The sequence below is a fragment of the Ylistrum balloti genome, unplaced genomic scaffold (genome assembly GCF_031769215.1).
Source record: "Ylistrum balloti isolate Yb309-2 unplaced genomic scaffold, AGI_CSIRO_Ybal_v1 Utg369814, whole genome shotgun sequence".
In the NCBI taxonomy this organism is placed as follows: domain Eukaryota; kingdom Metazoa; phylum Mollusca; class Bivalvia; order Pectinida; family Pectinidae; genus Ylistrum; species Ylistrum balloti.
Window position 1 is genome coordinate 861427 of NW_026781985.1, and position 25767 is coordinate 887193.

General features: G+C 36.1%; 1 protein-coding gene across 3 annotated transcripts in view; it reads right to left on the reverse strand.

Moving 5' to 3' along the window:
* The window catches only part of LOC132544915 (nucleolysin TIAR-like), a 275990-nt gene that overhangs the window by 201543 nt on the left and 48680 nt on the right, over nt 1-25767 (reverse strand). For all 3 annotated transcript variants that reach the window (XM_060208577.1, XM_060208576.1, XM_060208575.1), the window contains one exon: nt 15536-15631. In XM_060208577.1, the coding sequence (XP_060064560.1) occupies nt 15536-15631 (96 nt within the window). The remainder of the gene's footprint in view (nt 1-15535; nt 15632-25767) is intronic.

Consider the following 25767-nt stretch of genomic DNA (forward strand, 5'->3'; position numbering starts at 1 on the left):
AACACCTCTAGATTTTGGGTCTCTAGTATGTCTGAAAAATTCTTGAACAACAAACCTGTGGTAGGATACAGTTTAATTGATAATTACGCTACACTGTGACTAATATCTACATATTTACCTTAAAAGGAGCGATTCAACACTCATGTGTTTTTGTACACTCTTCTGACATAACCAGCAATTTTATTTACATTTATAACACTCATGTTTACAACTTCTGTACACAAAATCTATTTATAATCCTTAAAATATCGTCATCGTTTTAAACTATTTCTAATTGTCACTATTGCAAGTGACCCGATTTTTTTTATTTATTTTTTTTTGTCAGGAGGGTAACAGAAATCGTTTATATTACTTAGCAACATTTTTGGAGATATGAATTAGGTATTCAGTTACAGGAGTGAAAAACCTCATTTTATACAGTGAAGTAAATCAAGTAACAGAACAGCCTAAACATCATAGAGTTGTAACTACCAACACATCAAACATTGGCCTGTTTGTTTCTTTTAATTCAAACTCCAGAGAAAAAAGTATGAAATGGAGGCTTTTGATTGAGCGTGGGTTGTATGTTATGAAGGATTGAGTTGATTGTGAGAGACGGTGAAGCCATCAACGTAAGAGTAACAAGGCCGCTGTAATATAACCTTTTTCACTTGAATGACTTTACCGATACCATTACATGTAATGTGGTAAAATACACCAGGTTTTTTACACTACTATTTGCCGTGTATGTTTAACATGATGACCCGTGTATGTCACATGGAAGCAAGTAGCACCATTTATGGGTGGGATTCCTCCTAAAAAACATTATCTGGTGATGGACTGATTATCAACGGATCACCACAAGGGAGTATTTACCCACAATTACTATAATGGCAGCCCTGAGCACCCAGGTCAGCCCGTCACCACGACTCATCTCCAGGAAAGTTACCAAGCCTACCAACAGACACTTTTTTTTCCCATTGATCGACAGAGGTTGACAGCTGTTATAATATGACTTAAGTCTGTACATTCAATTAGTTCTTATCCCTTTCTTACATTATGGTAATGACACAAATTTGAAATATAAACAATCTCTTTAATTTTTGTGTAATCTGTGTGTTCCTTAAATGCTATTAATACTTGACTACAACTAATCTTAAAACAAAACAATATTCTTTAACATTTAAAACATAATTTCACTGCAGTTAGGACTTGAGAGTCATAGCCCTGGCCATTCAGCAGAATTTCCCTCTACAGTCAAAGCTCTGGCCATTCAGGAGAATTTCCCTCTACAGTCTTCGCCCTGGCCATTCAGGAGAATTTCCCTCTACAGTCTTCGCCCTGGCCATTCAGGAGAATTTCCCTCTACAGTCTTCGCTCTGGCCATTCAGGAGAATTTCCCTCTACAGTCTTAGCCCTGGCCATTCAGGAGAATTTGCCTCTACAGTCTTCGCCCTGGCCATTCAGGAGAATTTCCCTCTACAGTCATAGACCTGGCCATTCAGCAGAATTTACCGCTGCAGTCTTAGCCCTGGCCATACAGGAGAATTTCCCTCTACAGTCAAAGCTCTGGCCATACAGTAGAATTTCCCTCTACAGTCAAAGCCCTGGCCATACAGGAGAATTTCCCTCTACAGTCAAAGCTCTGGCCATTCAGGAAAATATCTCTATACAGCCATAGCACCTGCTGTTCAAGAGAATTTTCAGTTATAATTGGAGGTTAACGAATTCTCTTCTTGCACAATTTACAGTTGTTTGATGTGAAGGTTGCGATGTTGAACCCTCATCTATGTATAATTACAGGAACAAGTTGACATGTTACAGTATCTACAACCTACTAACTTAGCACTTCCTCTGTCGTGACTAAGCTGTTTCACGACTTCTGACAACAGCAACTGCTAATCACATTTCACAGAAGTCTAGGTAATCTTACCTGTACACACCTCTACAGTCAGGTAAGTTGTAGTTTAATTAGTGATACATATGTTACAGGTAAAGTAATTGCAGGAACACATAACTAGTCTTGTGCTAATTAGTTAAGTCGTTAAACGGCAGTGCTGATGTCATCCTTCTTCTATCAGTGTAACACCTGGTACAACATCAACAACACAAACCCTGACATTTCTCTTCACCTGCTTCCCCTCCCCCCTCTAACCCAACTAAGTATTCAAATAGTGAGTTACATCATATTTTCCTTGTTATTAAGATCCCACTGTGTTTTCTGAGACCATCAAAACAAGCTAACAGACTATCAATCTAGCAGGGATGTAGATATTGGAGAACAGCTGGTGTAGAAGCGAATGCTATCTCTACACACAAAGGCTGTGCCAGGTTACATGGGGCTGTATGATGTTATATAAGCTAGGATGCCCATACCGGGAATATCGAGCCCACCTTTTATGGATGTCTGCTACAATTTACTAGCCAGCTTTGAAGGATGGCGACTTTTTTCCCCAATATTTTCTCAGAGACAGCGGAAAGTTTTCGGCAATATATACCATGGAGTATCGTTGTAGAACCTTACTTATTGATCCGAGTTTTCCCTCTCTCCCGCGGGAACTTGGGCAAAAAGAAGCGTTGCATTTTGCATGGAAACTTAGTAGAAACAGAATGTTTATGAGGCACAGTAACATGGCCCATCCCATCTCTCCCACCAAAGGTTCACGCGTATCAACCCCACTACTTACAACCCGTCATATTCACCCATACATATTGACACGCTATCGCTTAATGGCAAAATAAAATTTAATTTAAAAACAATGTTTTCCCTACAACCATATCAAATGGGCTCAATGGTCACATGAATTGCTTTGTTTATGAGAGTAGCATCAGTCTGGGGTTACTGAAAAAGCGTTAATAATGACCACAGAAAATGAAATTTAAAAACACCATATTTCATACAAGGACACTCTATTGTTTTAGTCTAGCCACGTCCATGTGTGCTTAAATAAGGGTTTCCATCTCCAACTAGAGACCAGGAGAGAAAAAACTACCTTTCACCATGGAAAACATTCAAAACCTTATAGTACTTTCCACCAGATCCTTTAGACTGAAATACTGATCTTTTGTACCACAAAGGGTAAAATAACAATAAAACATGAAATGCACCACTAAATTAAATGGGTATGTAGATCACAATTTTCTAGGTTGGAGGTGACATTCTAAAGACCAATAGACTATCTACTGACGAAAACAACCAAATAAAATTAATTTAAAAATGCTTTCATTTATACTGTGGCTTCAAATGAACACATGGTTTCTGACAAAATGAATGCGAAAATGTCACGAGGACTCCCAGTATGGCATGTGGATTCGTCAGTTGGCGAATCCCTGACTGGTACTCAGTAAAACCTAGCCTCTATTAAGTGTGAAGGATGGACTCCCGATACTGAAGGCAATACAATGAAAAGTGTTAAATTACAGAACCAGGCAGACACCAACCCTGATCACTGCAATCTTAAAACATTCAGTGTAAAGCCATTCTACCACCTTATACAGTATTGTATCAGGTAAGTTTTCATGTTCCAAAAGCTGGCTTTTAAGAAAAGGCCAAGTACATGAAATGACCCTGCACAAAGGCTGCAACTCTGCAGGGCAACATGCTCACCAACTAACCCACATAGGCACCATACAAATACTTCAAACAAAACAAAACTGGGTCCAATGGTCACCATCATACTGTCTTGTATTGAACAACAAAAAGTAGGTCATGTGGAAGTAGGGCAAAGTTCAATACTTGTTTGCATGATGTGGAGAATAATACTGGTGTTCATGTTTCATCCTTCATAGATTCTAGGAGATGGGCTGAGCTACTAGGTTTTATGGTACCATGGAGGTATCAAGTTTAACTCCTTTTATTACCAAACTCAAGATTTGTTCATGAACAATAGAAATCATCAAATAAATTGTAGATATAGGCAAGAGATCAGAGAGGAATCGTGACACACACCATCTGGTGGGCTTCGTTTAAATTCTATGCTAGTTTGTTAGTTCTTTTATCTTGGTTATCTTCTGCGGTGGATTTAACAGTTGAATGATTGTCACATTGTTTTTATTGTCAATATGAATGCAAAGTGAACTGAGTTAAACAGAATGATGTTCATTGATTTATCTGAAGCCCAGATTGCATTCATAATGACAACAAATACAATCGACCGTTCAACACTCACATTTCAAATACTATTTATGAAACACAATCCTGTCCATCATGTTTTAAGGTATGTTTATTTACTTCCTGAAAATCATGATCACCTGAATGGTTAACATTAAGCTAAAGTGTGTGCTATCTGTGGGGACATGCAAAGTGTTGTTGTAACATTGGTCAACCCAGCACCAAAATGAAATTTTAGTATTGTTGTGTGATCTAGAATGTAACTACATTTCCGTAACACATTAACATTAGGTTAATGGAAGGTCATAAAAAATACAACAATATCATCAGTGATTGAACCTACAAATCTAAACTGGCCACTGAAAGTCATCCTGAACACAAGATCAATATCCAAGATGGCTCCCTGTCAGCCATTTTGTTTTTTCTGATCAGTTCAAAAATCAAAATCAACAAATGTATCAGTAAAACTAATGATTGCTCCCAAAAATAATTTTATTGGACACAAAATTTTAACAAAAAGCAATAACTCTGTAATCATGGAGTTTCAGACTCTGAATTCAGCACACCATACACCCTCTTAGTATGACCAATGTATACATCCTGCTCACCTTTGAGCAAAGTTATGCTCTGCGGACATACACACAGAGAGACAGACAGATGGACAAAGGGAAACTAACATATAAAATTTGAGAAAGATCTATCTAATACTCCTCAAAGAAAAAGCACTAACATTGTCAAAATCCAATATGGCCACCTATCACCATTTTGTTTTTTAAAATTGAGAAAGATCCATCAAATATCAGTAATAATAACACAAGAACGAAGGGCTGGTGTAAGGCTGATGAACAAACAAACGTCCATCTATGATGGGGGTTGGGTTAGGGGTGGGGGGCTGAAAATGAACAGTTACTATTTTAACAAAACGGTTCCTGGTAACCTTCTTATTAATTCTGAGTAATTACCACAACAAATTCAGTTTAACAAATATAGTTTACTGGACGGACTGTGTCAACACAACAAATTTAGTTTATTGGACAGACTAACACAACAAATATAGTTTACTGGACAGACAAACACAAAAAATATAGTTTACTGGACAGACAAACACAATGAATATAGTTTACTGGACAGACAAACACAATGAATATAGTTTACTGGACAGACAAACACAATAAATATAATTTACTGGACAGACAAACACAATAAATATAATTTACTGGACAGACAAACACAATAAATATAATTTACTGGACAGCCTAACACAAGAAATATAGTTTACTGGACAGACAAACACAAAAAATATAGTTTACTGGACAGACAAACACAATAAATATAATTTACTGGACAGACAAACACAATAAATATAATTTACTGGACAGACAAACACAAGAAATATAGTTTACTGGACAGACAAACACAAGAAATATAGTTTACTGGACAGACAGACACAAAAAATATAGTTTACTGGACAGACAAACACAATAAATATAATTTACTGGACAGACAAACACAATAAATATAATTTACTGGACAGACAAACACAATAAATATAATTTACTGGACAGACAAACACAATAAATATAATTTACTGGACAGACAAACACAAGAAATATAGTTTACTGGACAGACAAACACAAAAAATATAGTTTACTGGACAGACAGACACAAAAAATATAGTTTACTGGACAGACAAACACAATAAATATAATTTACTGGACAGACAAACACAATAAATATAATTTACTGGACAGACAAACACAATAAATATAATTTACTGGACAGCCTAACACAAGAAATATAGTTTACTGGACAGACAAACACAAAACATATAGTTTACTGGACAGACAAACACAAAAAATATAGTTTACTGAACAGACAGAAAACAGATGGACTGCAGGCAAGCTAAAAAATAACATTTGATTATCATTTTAATGATACTGAGAAGATTTAAGATATATAGCTGAATGATGACTACATCATGACATTTTACTCTATGCAAAAGATCAATTCATGAAAATTCTAAAACCCAAGTCCACACAGGCTGCAATAAAATTGTGACACATTGTAAACTTGTGTTTTGCACAAGCTGACATTGCTTCAACTATGATGTCAAAATGAACATTTACTTTTGAAAAACCTGAAAAGCCTGTGAAGAAGTCTGATAGTGCCAGAGTGACATGGTATATACACATGTAACCTTGAAATGTTTTATTTAACTTAAAACAAATTGATGAAACTTGTACTTAACATTCAAAGGATCAAATTAAAAGCACATCTAATAAAGAAATATCAACAAGTTAGAACTCAATGTGATCCAATAAATAATTAGCAAGATTTTAAGTTTCTTCAACAAACAATTTCTGTGAGGAGCGTAGGAACCTTCACTTCACAAAGACAAATGTTACAACACATAAACACATTTTTTTCCCCCTCCAAACCTGCCAGCTAGATTTCTAATGACTTTCTGAAAGAGCACTAGCAGCATGGCATTGAGAGATAGCTCGATTGGGGCACATGTAAAAATACCATGTAGAGTGACTTGTAGCTCAAGATCGTGTATCTTCATTCCTCCTCCTAGTCACACACCTTGTAAGGGAGACAACTGGCATAAATCACATTGTGAATGAATTTAAACCTAATGGAAAATAATAAATTTGAAATGAAACACGTAGTGACTGACTACCGTGACAGATTTACAGGGAGAAATCCTTCAGACCTTGATAATGAATCTTTGCCATATGACATATACATTAAAAAATTAAAACATAAAATAGATAAAAATTTCAGAGAAATGAAGATCTGGAGAGATTTATGTTCGATGCTGACATTCATTATGAAATTTAACATTTTTAAATTAGAAACATTCAACTCAGATGATATAGAGAGAAGGGGACAAGATCTCTAAAAAGAAAATCTAATAAAAAATTAAACATGATAACATTTTGTAGTTTTATGATTTTCTGACTAAAATATTATACCATGTGGATGGTTAGGACAGCTGAGTTAGGATATAAATAAACTAATATCACTCTGGTAATTATGATCTGTCATTGAATCAAACCATTGTTAAACTCAAGATCCATTGTTATGTTTCAAAATATTCACTCCAGAAAATTAAACCTTGTCACACAATTCTAACATCATAGATAAACGAGTTTAATAACAAACTGTAAAAAAAATGTAACAAGTATGTTTGTCATGTAATTTTTGCGTATGGATCTCCATGGAAACCATTATAAATGTGGTATTTAACAGCACCAACACAACACAGTCAATCTAATATCCAAACCTATTTTCCAGAATTACTTGTAATTAGCAGGATAGAAAATATGGCAGAAGAAAAGATGAAGAGAAGTATGGAAGGAACTGTGGTACTTTATAGCATTGTAAATATTGCCCCAGTATAACTAACTGTGACACCTCACGTACAGAGTTAACATACTACTTTTGTCACTAATCAACACTTATTACTCAACAATTTGTCCCAAAGCGTTAAACACTACACATAAAACATACTGTATACATGCTGGTTGCCCTGTTATGTGCCAGAGGAAACAACTGATTAAGAATCACTCAACATTTAATTCTTTTTTTATCAGGAAACTTGCATCATGCAGCTAATCATTAATAGAGTGGTAAAATGATCAACCAAACAGTTACCAATGGTTACACGTAGTGGTAAAATAATACACCAAACAGTTACCAATGGTTACATGTAGTGGTAAAATGATACACCAAACAGTTACCAATGGTTACCTGTAGTGGTAAAATGATACACCAAACAGTTACCAATGGTTACATGTAGTGGTAAAATGATACACCAAACAGTTACCAATGGTTACCTGTAGTGGTAAAATGATACACCAAACAGTTACCAATGGTTACATGTAGTGGTAAAATGATACACCAAACAGTTACCAATGGTTACATGTAGTGGTAAAATGATACACCAAACAGTTACCAATGGTTACCTGTAGTGGTAAAATGATACACCAAACAGTTACCAATGGTTACATGTAGTGGTAAAATGATACACCAAACAGTTACCAATGGTTACATGTAGTGGTAAAATGATACACCAAACAGTTACCAATGGTTACATGTAGTGGTAAAATGATACACCAAACAGTTACCAATGGTTACCTGTAGTGGTAAAATGATACACCAAACAGTTACCAATGGTTACATGTAGTGGTAAAATGATACACCAAACAGTTACCAATGGTTACATGTAGTGGTAAAATGATACACCAAACAGTTACCAATGGTTACATGTAGTGGTAAAATGATACACCAAACAGTTACCAATGGTTACATGTAGTGATAAAATGATCAACCAAGCAGTTACCAATGGTTACCTGTAGTGGTAAAATGATACACCAAACAGTTACCAATGGTTACATGTAGAGGTAAAATGATACACCAAACAGTTACCAATGGTTACATATTGTTGAACAGTTAACCGACAGTTACCAATGGTTACATATAGTGGTTCAACAATAAACTGACAGTTACCAATGGTTACAGATAGTGGAACAACTGTACACTGACAGTTACCAATGGTTACAGACAGTGGAACAACAACAAACCAACAGTTACCAATTGTTACAGATAGTGGAACAACAACAAACCAACAGTTACCAATGGTTACAGATAGTTGAACAACAATAAACTGACAGTTACCAATGGTTACAGAGAGTGGAACAACAACAAACCAACAGTTACCAATGGTTACAGATAGTGGTTCAACAAAGAACTGACAGTTAATAATGGTTACAGACAGTGGAACAACTATAAATGACAGTTACCAATGGTTACAGTGAGTGGAACAACTATAAATCAACAGTTACCAATGGTTACAGATAGTGGAACAACTATTAACCAACAGTTACCAATGGTTACAGATAGTGGAACAACTATAAATGACAGTTACCAGTCTATGGTTTAACTAGTTACAGTTGGTGTATAGTTGATAAGTCTATGGTTTGATTGGTTACTGTTAAACCAGTAACCAAAGGTAAATGATAATACGGAGAGATTATTATTAAAAAATTACTAATGTAACATATTACATCCATTACCATTTACTACAATAAGATATTATCTGAATGAACATAGTTAACTCCAAATATTCCTCTTCTCAAATCAAACTGACTTTTTCAGAAAAGAATTCTTTTGGATTTGAGGAAGAAAAGGAGATATTGAATGGGCCTATCCATCAAGACGTCCAATGAAGTGTTATGCAATGAGAAAAGCTTTCATTTTTCATTAGAGTTGTGGTATTGCTCCCTTGTAATGGCTGTATGGCTGATAGCATGTTCAACCTAAGCTGACATTTAATGTGTCTTGGTTGTGAGAAGCACTGTTAGTTGAACACTCTATGCGTTATTTCCATCAAACTTTTGGAAATTATCACCAAATATTTCCTGAATTACACTACATATGACTATAGAATTATCTATATTTCAAAATCAATAAAAAAATGTCCATGCTGAATGTTGAGAATTTGAAGTAAGCTTCATTGTAGATGATGAGATTTTGTGTATAACCAGTATAATACAAGAAGTGGTCTAACCTGGAACATTGTAAAATAAAATATGCTCACTGTACAAACCAGCAGATGAACAGCAAAATATTTGATTAAAGGATCGGTAGCAAGAAAGAAATAGCAAAATGCAGCCCCTTTGATTAAAATAGATACCAGTGGTATTTTACATAATAATGTTCAAGTTCCCGCTATAAGAAACTTCCACAATAACTACAGTGACATTGTCTGCAACTACACACCACACTTGAGCAAGACTGGACCAATGGACTGTATAAATTATGATCTGCCCAGGTTTGGAAGATGAGTAAGAATTTCAAAGTAAAACTTTTGTACTCCATCATAAAAAGACAGTATCTATGTTTACTCAAATTTACAGTTAACAATGGCCAGACTGATTTAAATACTACAAATGTTTTTCATGAGCAAAGCACTTCCCTTCACAAAATCAAAGCGGTTTGAATGATCAATGAGTTTCTACTTGGTAAGTTGCTGCAAAATATTTCATTTTTGGATAAGTAACACTTCCCAAATAAAAGCCCCTCTCTGACACAAGTTTGACACAAACTAACAGGATAAATCATTGAATAGCAATCCTCTACCAACACCATGCCTCACCAATGTAAACACTAACTATGAAGTTCCTATGTCTCGTAGTATAGTAGATAACCAAATGGTCAAATTGTTGGTATGAGTGACTTTTCATAAATGACACATTGCCTCACAAAGGTGAAACAACACCCTCAGAATGTAGTTCCTATAAATAGTAGTGTAGGATATGTATATCACAGACCAAAATCTAAGACAGTGTGACCTACTTTTAATATTACAGGACACTTCAGTCTCCATTGCAGTTGCCTTTTTCTGTTGTCTTCCATTATCTGTTGTAACAATTGACATTTTGTCTTCGCAAAAAAAAACCTTTACCATTTTAATGAAATTTTCCATTGCCAAAGGTGAACCAAAATTGTGAATTATATGATCCCTTGTCCATAATGTTTCAGTTGATGTTCTGTTGAGTTAATATATAGAATAATCTGACAGGAACTGATGATTTCTGATACGTCAATAATCATCTATTTCACTGTAAACACATAATAAAAATCAAGGCTAAAGTTGGTGTTTTTTTCTATGATGGTGACACGGCATCAGATCTCTCCACATGCAGAACTGCACCAGGATGAGCCTTTGTCATCAGAAGGTAAGTATTTATACGAGCATTCTCATAATCAATACTTACCATTATATCTTGTAGTAAACATAATGACAGAGGTTAGTCATGCATCATCGGACGCCAGTGAAATATTCAAGTTTTGATTGAATTTCAATGTTTAGCATTTAAATGAAGAGAAATGTGAGAATCAGTAAACATGCATGAGGGTGTTGCCAACAATGACAGTTTATACAATGTAGTGTCCATGTATGTTAATCAATGAAACTAATAAAAAAAAAAAAGGATAAGTGAAAATGATTAATATCTCCCCAAACCTCGGACCCAAAAAATACCAACTTGATAGGACACAAAATTTCAACAAAGGACAATACCTCTGTAGTTTAGGGGTTTTGGGCCATGGATTTAGTACACTGTAAATCATCTTAGTTTGACCAGTGTATATATCAAGTTTCATTATCCTACTTTGAATGAAAGCAAAGTTATGCTTTGGATACAAAAAGTTTTAGCAAAGGGCAATAACTCTATACTTAGGCGGTTGCCAGCCCTAATATTTGTACATTGCACATTGTCTTATCACTACAAATATATATATAAAGTTTCATTATCCTAGTTTAAATGCAAGCTATTTAAAGTTATGTTCCAAAACACAAAAGGGCAATAACTCTGAAATTAAGGTACCACATGCACCATACATCAAATGTTCATACTAACCACACTTGTTTACACTCTACATACATCAGATGTTCACACTGTCCACACTTGTTTACACTCTACATACATCAGATGTTCACACTGTCCACACTTGTTTACACTCTACATACATCAGGTATTGGTGATAACCACACTTGTTTACACTCTACATACATCAGATGTTCACACTAACCACACTTGTTTACATTCTACATACATCAGGTATTGGTGATAACCACACTTGTTTACACTCTACATACATCAGATGTTCACACTAACCACACTTGTTTACATTCTACATACATCAGATGTTCACACTAACCACACTTGTTTACATTCTACATACATCAGGTATTGGTGATAACGTTACTTGTTTACACTCTACATACATCAGATGTTCACACTAACCACACTTGTTTACACTCTACATACATCAGATGTTCACACTGTCCACACTTGTTTACATTCTACATACATCAGTTATTCACACTTACCACACTTGTTTACATTCTACATACATGATAACCACACTTGTTTACACTCTACATACATCAGATGTTCACACTAACCACACTTGTTTACATTCTACATACATCAGGTATTGGTGATAACCACACTTGTTTACACTCTACATACATCAGATGTTCACACTGTCCACACTTGTTTACACTCTACATACATCAGGTATTGGTGATAACCACACTTGTTTACACTCTACATACATCAGATGTTCACACTGTCCACACTTGTTTACATTCTACATACATCAGATGTTCACACTAACCACACTTGTTTACATTCTACATACATCAGGTATTGGTGATAACCACACTTGTTTACACTCTACATACATCAGATGTTCACACTAACCACACTTGTTTACACTCTACATACATCAGATGTTCACACTAACCACACTTGTTTACATTCTACATACATCAGATGTTCACACTAACCACACTTGTTTACATCTACATACATCACACTAACCACATCAGGTATTGGTGATAACCACACTTGGTATTGGTGATAACCACACTTGTTTACACTCTACATCACATCAGATGTTCACACTAACCACACTGTCCACACTTGTTTACACTCTACATACATCAGGTATTGGTGATAACCACACTTGTTTACACTCTACATACATCAGATGTTCACACTAACCACACTTGTTTACATTCTACATACATCAGATGTTCACACTAACCACACTTGTTTACATTCTACATACATCAGATGTTCACACTAACCACACTTGTTTACACTCTACATACATCAGATGTTCACACTGTCCACACTTGTTTACATTCTACATACATCAGATGTTCACACTAACCACACTTGTTTACACTCTACATACATCAGATGTTCACACTAACCACACTTGTTTACATTCTACATACATCAGGTATTGGTGATAACCACACTTGTTTACACTCTACATACATCAGATGTTCACACTAACCACACTTGTTTACATTCTACATACATCAGGTATTGGTGATAACGTTACTTGTTTACACTCTACATACATCAGATGTTCACACTAACCACACTTGTTTACATTCTACATACATCAGGTATTGGTGATAACCACACTTGTTTACACTCTACATACATCAGATGTTCACACTGTCCACACTTGTTTACACTCTACATACATCAGGTATTGGTGATAACCACACTTGTTTACACTCTACATACATCAGATGTTCACACTAACCACACTTGTTTACATTCTACATACATCAGGTATTGGTGATAATGTTACTTGTTTACACTCTACATACATCAGATGTTCACTCTGTCCACACTTGTTTACATTCTACATACATCAGTTATTCACACTTACCACACTTGTTTACATTCTACATACATCAGGTATTGGTGATAACCACACTTGTTTACACTCTACATACATCAGTTATTCATGATAACCATACTTTACAGGACTGATTTTCACATTAAGTATGTTTTCCTTCTCCATACCTACCAGAAACTTTTTTACAAAATGTAAATCTCACATTTTTCTGGTAGCAGTATGTTGGAAATGGTGAGACAAACAATCTGCCTCGAAAGACACATGAATGCTGGTCTGTGTCTCGTTACAAATCAAATTTGAGAGTGAAGGTGACTGTCAGAAATAGATCTCATTACCAGCCTATTGATTCTCTATAGGCTTAAACTGATATCCTGGGAGACAAATAAAGACTGACAGATAAATTTCAATTTAAACTTTCTCAACTTATCCCTCAAAATATTGAAATGTAATATATCTATGCCTCAGCTAGGTAGACTTGAAACCTCAATAGACAACATTTGGAAAAGCTATAGTTTAAAAGAGAGAAAAAAAGTTTCATTTTGATTGGCGTTAGCACTGTGCAATGGGAAATGGTTAGAATTACCACACAATAAAATTTATTTTCTGTAATTCCAGGGTTGCATTTTAATTGAAATATATATTCAATTTAGAGAAAAACTGCAGAAATAGTAAAAATATGCCGCAATATCATATCGTCATAGTAAGGCAGCTTTATTTTAAGTTTTATTTAAGGACTCCCTGTTCATCTTCAATAAAACAACCTACCATTTGACCAAATATAAGCAATATTTTCTGTGTGTCTTTCTGTATTAAAAATCAAACATCTCACCAGATCTACAAATGTTTACCATGTGTCTTTCTGTACCCTAAATCTTCCATCTCACCAGATATTCAATATTTACTGTGTGTCTTCCTGCACCCTAAATTTTCCATTTCACCAGATATACAATATTTACTGTGTGTCTTTCTGTACCCTTAATCTACCATCTCACCAGATATACCATGTTTACTGTGTGTCTTTATATATCACAAATCTACCATCTCTCCAGATATGGTAGCAGTCCATAGATTTGTTCATTAGATTTCTCCTTATTTAAAGCTTTTATCAAAATCCTTAAATTAGTTAAATCATGTTGAATTGGGCAATGTGGAGCTTCACATCTTTCATAGTCATACTTCTGCATTAAAATTACTATTTTTGGCAATCTTGAATCTGTGTCTACACATCAAAAACTAGCTTTACAGGAAGTGAAATTTCCATAATGTCTACATGAGTTCATGACCTGATATTGTTCCAAGTTGGGATATGCTGAATCATGAATTTTTGTTACTGTGACAGTGTTGCTTATTTTTTAGACAATGAAGTTTTGGGTTAAAACTAGTGATATCCAAGCATTTTCATTGTTTTTTTTTTTTTTTGAAAGTAGCTGCCAAGGTCTTGTGATTTCATTTCAGGAAAAGGGCAAACTATCTGTTTCTCCTTATGTAGACATCATGTTAACCTTGTGTGTGTACCAACAAATGGACAACCAAAGAAATAGGAAAAAAACTCTTGGGTAAAAAACATTAACCACTTGTTTTTTTTTAAATTTTCTGTGGTAACAGGCCAAGTGACATTTGTGGCATACTATCACGATTTACTGGACACAGCAGGCTTATCCATCAATCTCATTCTTATACATTTATCATGCTAGTCAACATCCAAAGTGGAATTTTATTAAAATTTCAAGGCCACTCTATGGCTCATGATATCTTCAAATAGGAAAGCTGGCCTCATTGGTGGTCAACATCCTGAGTTCACATCCAATGTCGTAATAACCCTGTAAATTTTTCCCTCATCGACAACACAAATGCCATGTTATAACTCCACCTCCAATGTCGTAATAACCCTGTAAATTTTTCCCTCATCGACAACACAAATGCCATGTTATAACTCCAACTAATGTACTGGAATACAGTATACAGTCAAACATATCCCAGTGTCTTGTCAATCAATGTACGTTTGTCAGTAAATAGCCAGTCTCAATAAAGGCAAGAAGGAAGTCGAAATATCACAAGTAAACAGATTGAAAAATCTTATTTTTCATCATCAAGATCCCTGCTACTCAAACCACCTTGGTGTCATTTCTGTGACAATAAGTATATCTCTAAAGTCTTTTCTCAAAGTTTTGTCATCTTCAAAATCTGTAAAGGGAGACTACTCACCCTTCCCATGCACATCCTCTTGTTCATGGCTGATAGAGCAGATGCTGCAGACGAGTGGTCATAGAACTCCACGAAGCAGTACGGATCTGTGCCTGTCTGTAAAACAACACAAAAACAACACTTTACTTCTGAATAAAACATTTTTCATCTCAAAATATATTTTGAAAAATAACTTTACTGAATAAATCATTTTAAAATATATCAATCCTTTAAAAATTCAAATTTTAAAAATTTACTTCACTTAATTAATGTTCTGTTACTTAGGCACATCAATAGTAAATAAAGGCGAGCTTTGTAGAAAAACAAGAATTCAACAGCAAACATTTATCACAAAACATTTCTGGAGAAGTTATGCTCTAAAAATGTACCAAACAAGATACACGTAAAAAAAAAAACTGATGTGGGGTACGGGTCAGGGCTGAAGTCTGGCAATGTTCAAATCTTAATAAACAAAAGGCAATCACAATAGGTCACCAAGAGACTTTTATCTCTGACTGAACAAAAGGCAACCACAACAGGTCACCATGAGACTTTTGTCTGTGACAAAACAAGGCATGAACGAAACAAATATGATTTGATTTTGCTTTTGAAAAGACTATCATTGTTCAAACTGTTTATTTTTCAAAGAACCAATAATAATATTTTTTAATGTTAACTTCAGTACACAACTGTATATGGTTAATGTTGTATATGGCAGCAGATTTATACAGAAAGCTACCCAAGTCTACTTCATCACCCGAGGGAATTTCAATAAAATTAAAAAAAAAACATTGGGTAAACTCTTCTTAATATGTCAAGCAATATTTTTTTTTTTAATCACTGATTTTAATGCAGTAGGTTCGGCGCCACCTAACTATTTGCGCACACCATATGTATCAATTTTTGTAGCATTGACATAGCCAACCCATTGTCAATGTCTCCTGCTTGTTGTAGAATTATTATACTATAACATCACTGTCTCAAACTTTTTGTAACATTTCTTCACCAAATTGTTAATGTCTCACACTCTTTGCAGCATTTCTACACCAAATTGTTAATGTCTCACACTGTTTGTAGCATTTCTTCACCAAATTGTTAATGTCTCACACTGTTTGTAGCATTTCTTCACCAAATTGTTAATGTCTCACACTCTTTGCAGCATTTCTACACCGAACTGTCTATGTCTCACACTGTTTGTAGCATTTCTTCACCAAATTGTTAATGTCTCACACTGTTTGTAGCATTTCTACACCAAATTGTTAATGTCTCACACTCTTTGTAACATTTCTACATCCAACTGTCTATGTCTCACACTGTTTGTAGCATTTCTACACCAAACTGTCTATGTCTCACACTGTTTGTAGCATTTCTACACCCAACTGTCTATGTCTCACACTGTTTGTAGCATTTCTACACCAAACTGTCTATGTCTCACACTGTTTGTAGCATTTCTTCACCAAATTGTTAATGTCTCACACTGTTTGTAGCATTTCTACACCCAACTGTCTATGTCTCACACTGTTTGTAGCATTTCTACACCCAACTGTCTATGTCTCACACTGTTTGTAGCATTTCTACACCCAACTGTCTATGTCTCACACTGTTTGTAGCATTTCTACACCCAACTGTCTATGTCTCACACTGTTTGTAGCATTTCTACACCCAACTGTCTATGTCTCACACCCTTTGTAGCATTTCTACACCCAACTGTCTATGTCTCACACCCTTTGTAGCATTTCTACACCGAACTGTCTATGTCTCACACCCTTTGTAACATTTTTACATCCAACTGTCTATGTCTCACACTGTTTGTAGCATTTCTACACCAAACTGTCTATGTCTCACACTGTTTGTAGCATTTCTACACCAAACTGTCTATGTCTCACACTGTTTGTAGCATTTCTACACCGAACTGTCTATGTCTCACACTCTTTGCAGCATTTCTACACCGAACTGTCTATGTCTCACACTGTTTGTAGCATTTCTACACCAAACTGTCTATGTCTCACACTGTTTGTAGCATTTCTACACCAAATTGTCTCACATGTCTCACACTGTTTGTAGCATTTCTACACCAAACTGTCTATGTCTCACACTGTTTGTAGCATTTCTACACCCAACTGTCTATGTCTCACACTGTTTGTAGCATTTCTACACCCAACTGTCTATGTCTCACACTGTTTGTAGCATTTCTACACCCAACTGTCTATGTCTCACACTGTTTGTAGCATTTCTACACCCAACTGTCTATGTCTCACACTGTTTGTAGCATTTCTACACCCAACTGTCTATGTCTCACACTGTTTGTAGCATTTCTACACCCAACTGTCTATGTCTCACACTGTTTGTAGCATTTCTACACCCAACTGTCTATGTCTCACACTGTTTGTAGCATTTCTACACCGAACTGTCTATGTCTCACACTGTTTGTAGCATTTCTACACCGAACTGTCTATGTCTCACACTGTTTGTAGCATTTCTACACCGAACTGTCTATGTCTCACACTGTTTGTAGCATTTCTACACCAAACTGTCTATGTCTCACACTGTTTGTAGCATTTCTACACCAACTGTCTATGTCTCACACTGTTTGTAGCATTTCTACACCAAACTGTCTATGTCTCACACTGTTTGTAGCATTTCTACACCAAACTGTCTATGTCTCACACTGTTTGTAGCATTTCTTCACCAAATTGTTAATGTCTCACACTGTTTGTAGCATTTCTTCACCAAATTGTTAATGTCTCACACTGTTTGTAGCATTTCTACACCAAACTGTCTATGTCTCACACTGTTTGTAGCATTTCTACACCCAACTGTCTATGTCTCACACTCTTTGTAACATTTCTACATCCAACTGTCTATGTCTCACACTGTTTGTAGCATTTCTTCACCAAATTGTTAATGTCTCACACTGTTTGTAGCATTTCTTCACCAAATTGTTAATGTCTCACACTGTTTGTAGCATTTCTACACCCAACTGTCTATGTCTCACACTGTTTGTAGCATTTCTACACCCAACTGTCTATGTCTCACACTGTTTGTAGCATTTCTACACCCAACTGTCTATGTCTCACACTGTTTGTAGCATTTCTACATCCAACTGTCTATGTCTCACACCCTTTGTAGCATTTCTACACCCAACTGTCTATGTCTCACACCCTTTGTAACATTTCTACACCCAACTGTCTATGTCTCACACCCTTTGTAACATTTCTACACCCAACTGTCTATGTCTCACACCCTTTGTAACATTTCTACACCCAACTGTCTATGTCTCACACCCTTTGTAACATTTCTACACCCAACTGTCTATGTCTCACACCCTTTGTAGCATTTCTACACCGAACTGTCTATGTCTCACACCCTTTGTAACATTTCTACATCCAACTGTCTATGTCTCACACCCTTTGTAGCATTTCTACACCGAACTGTCTATGTCTCACACCCTTTGTACCATTTCTACATCCAACTGTCTATGTCTCACACCCTTTGTACCATTTCTACATCCAACTGTCTATGTCTTACACTCTTTGTAACATTTCTACACCTAACTGTCTATGTCTCACACCCTTTGTACCATTTCTACATCCAACTGTCTATGTCTTACACTCTTTGTAGCATTTCTACACCTAACTGTCTATGTCTTACACTCTTTGTAACATTTCTACACCGAACTGTCTATGTCTCGCACCCTTTGTACCATTTCTACATCCAACTGTCTATGTCTCACACCCTTTGTACCATTTCTACACCCAACTGTCTATGTCTCACACCCTTTGTACCATTTCTACACCCAACTGTCTATGTCTCACACCCTTTGTACCATTTCTACATCCATCTGTCTATGTCTTACACTCTTTGTAGCATTTCAACTCTCAGTATTTTACATTGTCGCTGTCTCACATTGGTATCATTGTCAATGGGTCCTAACAATGCTTCAGAAACGTGCAAGACATATTAGGTTTGGTAACATTGACAAAATGCTACATTATAAGACATTATCAGTATTATATACCCCACCCCATTCTTAGACACACACACCCCAGAGGGATGTAGTATCATCATCATCATGCTATCATCAATGTCATATCAAACTCAATTTATCACACAGAAACAAAAGTGCTGACGGACAGACAGGTAGATGGACAGACATAAAGACGGACACCATGATTACTATAAGTGCAGGGCCCTAATTAAATATAAAATATATGGTGATCTTTGATCTTTTAATATTTTTGACCTCTGTGGTATATGAGTGACCTACAGACAGGTGAGCACCTTGTCACATTATTGTACTTGAAAGTTTACAAATGAGAACAAGTCCCTGCCAGATTGTCACAGGTCTGGCACTTCAGTCGACCTATCAGGACTCCTGGGTGCTGCTTGTCACTAATAAATATGTTTTATGTAGAATTCAGGATTTCTCATTCCCTTCCAATGAAAATTCACAACAAAGACACTGTCAATTAAATTTTCTATGCCTTTAATTGAATTCTCTTTCCTACAATTACATTGTAATATCCCTGGCTACTTTTTCCACCAAAGCCTCTTGGCGTCTGCCATGCAATTTTTTTTTATCTTCTAAATTTAAAATGATAAACCTGCGGGGAGATTGGAAACATTGCAGATTGTCTGTAGCTGTTTCTAACAAAATACAATCATTTACATTTAAATTTTAATCAAAGGCTTTTCTCTATACTTCAGAAAGAGAAAAACATACCATTTCATTAAGAGACTCAGAGTTTGAGCATAGCATTTAATAGTAGACATTTGAACATGAGCCAATCCATTATTGCACAGTTACGTGTCTGTCACTCCAAACCCACTTAGTTTCCTCACAACTTCATACTTAATGTTATAAGCATCCCTTTCAAAAATTTATCTTTATTTATTTATTTTCTTTTTTTAATCACTCATTATAATCAGACAAACCAGGAATCTAAGGTAATATCTTTAGCAAGTAGATAGTCAAAACTCAGAACTAGTGCAAATCATGAAAAGATTTACATAGAGACTCCAGAAAAAAGTTCATGGAAAATAAGACCATTTTTTTTCTATGGTAACAGTGATGTACAAGTTTATATCTATGGTGACCATGATTTATAAATTCACTTCTATGGTATCAGTGATGTACAAGTTTATATCTATGGTAACCATAATGTATAAATTAATTTCTACGGTAACACTGATGTACGCGTTAATTTCTATGGTAACCATGATGTATAAATTCACTTCTATGGTAACAATGATTAACAAGTTTATATTTATGGTAACACTGATGTACAAGTTTATTTCTATGGTAACCATAATGTATAAATTCATTTCTATGGTTACACTGATGTACAAGTTTATATCTATGGTGACCATGATTTATAAATTCACTTCTATGGTATCAGTGATGTACAAATTTATTTCTATGGTAACCTTAATGTATAAATTCACTTCTATGGTATCAGTGATGTACAAGTTTATTTCTATGGTAACCATAATGTGTAAATTCATTTCTATGGTAGCACTGTTGTACAAGTTTATTTTTATGGTAACCATGATGCATAAATTCATTTCTACGGTAACAGTGATGTATAAAGATTTATTTCTATCGTAACAATGATAAACAAGTTTATATTTATGGTAACGGAGATGAACAAGTTTATATTAATGGTAACAGTGATGTACAAATGATTTTCTTTAGTAACTGTATACTTTTACATCTAGTAATATAAGATGTACCAGGGCAGGCGTCCGAGCCCTGAACCGGGGTACACTATTGGGTTGACTATGCACGTCAAGCATATGACATCCAATGGACCAAGTCTGTGAACTAGCCACCTAGTGACCTACAGATCATTCCTCAACCCTTACTGGACCTACAACATACATTTATCTAGTCCCTTCTATTTCATGTCCTCCTGATAAATCAAACATCACTTCCTAATTGGCACATCTATAACCATGTACCAGCACACTGTTCTAAAAATTGAATTTTCCTCCAGTTGTATTCAACTTCAATTTATGTGAAGACCAAATAAGAATTAAATTTCACTTGAGGAATTGTGAGGATTATAGGATTTTAATTGACTTAGGGCGTGGGGAGGACACATCTTGATAGCACCAACACTGCTGTGTGACACAATCATTTTTCTCTAACAATTACTCCATTGGTTGAATTCATTCATACTGATTATTTTAATGGGTGATATATCCTTTCCCTTGTTCTATCCAAGATGCTCCTGCGCTGATTGACCCCGACTGTTTGACTCCCATAGGACCATGTGTCGCCATGTCAACCACCTCCTGATGTACCACAGACGTTCTTTGCATCCCCATCAAGATTTACTGGTTTTTGTTAAGATTGTACCCAACACTGTCGTTAATTTCAATCTGGGGGAATCTTGGGTCGGCGAGGTAATGATGCAGTACTGCACAACATATCTCTTACTTTAGCAAACACTTCGAGAAAACTGTAGCATTCCAGTTAGTGTATCTACTCCATAGATATAGATTCTACCTCAGACAGATGGCATAACTAGTTCATGTCAGGTCACACACTAGCTGACACATGTCAGGTATGACAGTCTGGCTAAACACATCAGATACCCTTGCTGTCCACATGTCAGGTCACACACTAGCTGACACATGTCAGGTATGACAGTCTGGCTAAACACATCAGATACCCTTGCTGTCCACATGTCAGGTCACACACTAGCTGACACATGTCAGGTATGACAGTCTGGCTAAACACATCAGATACCCTTGCTGTCCACATGTCAGGTCACACAATAGCTGACACACGTCAGGTATGACAGTCTGGCTAAACACATCAGATACCCTTGCTGTCCACATGTCAGGTCACACACTAGCTGACACATGTCAGGTATGACAGTCTGGCTAAACACATCAGATACCCTTGCTGTCCACATGTCAGGTAACACACTAGCTGACACATGTCAGGTATGACAGTCTGGCTAAACACATCAGATACCCTTGCTGTCCATATGTCAGGTCACACAATAGCTGACACACGTCAGGTATGACAGTCTGGCTAAACACATCAGATACCCTTGCTGTCCACATGTCAGGTCACACACTAGCTGACACATGTCAGGTATGACAGTCTGGCTAAACACATCAGATACCCTTGCTGTCCACATGTCAGGTCACACAATAGCTGACACACGTCAGGTATGACAGTCTGGCTAAACACATCAGATACCCTTGCTGTCCACATGTCAGGTCCAACATTGGCTAGACACAAGTCAGGTCTTACATTCACACATATCAGTTCCAACTACGGGAAGACACAAGTCAGGACTAATATGGCAAGACACATGTCAAATCTAACACACACTCATGTCAGGTCAAACACTGACTAGACATTTGTCAGATCTAACATTCACACATATCACATCCCACTATGGTAAGAGACAAATCAGGTCTAATACTACCAAGACATATGTCAGACTCAACACTGATTAGACAGTTTAACACCCAACCCTGGCAAGAACCATAGCAGATCAAAAATAGTTCTGACAAGACACATGTCAGACGTAACCAGACACATCACAGACCCAATAAATGATAAATGCATCTTAGACCTAACAATAACTGGACACATCACATACCAAACAACGACTAGACACAAATAAGACCTAACACAGACTAGTCACATCAAACATCCCACAATGACTAGACACATATCAATATAGACCTAACACTGCCTACACCTGTCAAGCCTACCACTCCAACAACATAGCCTCATATTAAGGGAATATGGTCTGTTTAAAGGTTCAAAGACTAAAATTTAGAATAATCATATCAAGTCTCATGTTCTGGTTATGAATGCTTCAAGACAGAGGTCACATGTTTAATTTTTCAAAGGTCTCATGATGGAGGTCATTTGATAAAATTTGCCTTAAAACATTTAATCTGGTGCATTTTGAAGATAAAATTTTCAAAACATGGAATAACTTGCTAACAGGTAAGAACAAACTGATGACCTGGTACACAGATTGGATGACCTGGTATACAAGCTGGATGACCTGGTATACAGACTGGATGACCTGATATACAGACTGGATGACCTGATATACAGATTGGATGACCTGGTATACAGATTGGATGACCTGGTGTACAGACTGGATGACCTGTTATACAGACTGGATGACCTGGTATACAGGATAGATGACATGGTATACAGGATAGATGACATGCTGGATGCATGACTTATTCCATGAAAATCTGATTCCAATGGATGATGGACTACTGACCCCTAGCAATGACATAAACTCACTTTCCCTTCAGGCAGATGACCTAAAATCCAAGATCGCTGTGTGTCATACCATCTACCAGCTACCTCACAAAACCATTGACAGACAACAGAGCTACAAGTTGTATCTATATCTCAGACAGCCGACCTCACAAAACCATTGACAGACAACAGAGCTACAAGTATTATCTATACCACAGACAGCTGATCTCACAAAACCATTGACAGACAACAAAGCTACAAGTTGTATCTATACCTCAGACAGCTGATCTCACAAAACCATTGACAGACAACAAAGCTACAAGTTGTACCTATACCTCAGACAGCTGATCTCACAAAACCATTGACAGACAACAAAGCTACAAGTGTTGTTTATATATTGGACAGCTGACCTCATGAAATCACTGACAGACAACAAAGCTACAAATATGGAGTAAAGGCTTCACACCAGAGAGCTGACCTCACCATACCAATTACAGGCAACAAAGCTTCCAGTATTCTCTACACACTTGACAGCAGTCTACCAAGTCTAGCATACACCTACACACTTGTCAAACATGCAATCTGTTCCCCTGTATCCGGCACTTCTGCCCTGTGGGGTTCCTTCTATGGTCACCAGGCTCCATCAACTAAAGCCTGATTGCAAGCAGAAACCTGATCACAATATACTGGACATAACACTAGCAATCACTTCTGTTAATCAAACTGCCAAGAATAAACTTTTATCTTCCAAAACTACCCACAATTCCTCTACCTTGTTTCGTGTCAACTTGTCTTAAAAAAGGCATCCACATAACAAAATGGGGCAATCAGTTCTCATAATTTTACAGTTTTTTGGGATCATTTCTGCAGCCAGTTCACTAATAAATTGACCATGCTAGTTTTGCCAGTTTCAAACCGAAAGAATGTCTGAGATATGATCAGGCTGTGACATGAAACTGTAAAAACAGATCATAATATCAGGAACTTAAAATAAGAACAGGTCCTATGGGCCTGTATGACTAACCTTACACCATATAGCCATTATTTTCACAGGAATAATATTTTTGCTATTTTTAGGTATATTCAAGTGGTCATAAAATTTAGTCTGTAGAAAAATGAGACACTTTTGTATTAGATGTCATTTACATCCAGAGCACAAAATTTGAATTCATTCAAATATAATTCTATTTAAAAGAAATCACAATAATTTTGAGCCGTGAAAATGACCAGCTATACCGTATATATAAATATATGTGTCATTGATATTCAAAGTGTAATGTCTTTTCAAAACCTTCAAACCAGATTGCTTACATTGCAAGATAAACATTATTTGTGTGATGCCATTTGAATGTTTTGATAAATCTGACACCTTCACCTCCAGTTGTTAGGATCATCATCATTTTAGAATTGATTGTCCACTTTATCTCTGGAACTTATCAGACAACAACATGATTCTAGACCTTATGGTTTATAAGAAGTTATATGAGCATTTCACCACAATTGATCGCTGTGTTCTTGAATATCGGTCAAGGTAACTTTTTTAGTAAATTTTAGTCAGGCTTTATCCCAGGGACCAGGGTCAAATATCATCATTCTAGGTATTTCAGTTAATTAAAGAAAGTTGTTGGAACATCTGACTCCTTTGACTTAAAGTATAGGACAAGGTCATTTCTTAATGCAAACTTTGACAGACATCATTTCTGGAAACTATTTACCATAATGATATCAGACCTTTTCCATTAATTAGAGGAGGTCTTTTGAGATTTAACACATAGAAAGGACATCATTCGGTTGTAAAATTCATGGACTTTGATAAAAGATGCCCAGGACATCATTCTGCAGGAACATTCATGGACTTTGATAAAAGATGCCCAGGACATCATTCTGCAGGAACATTCATGGACTTTGATAAAAGATGCCCAGGACATCATTCTGCAGGAACATTCATGAACTTTGATAAAAGATGCCCAGGACATCATTCTGCAGGAACATTCATGGACTT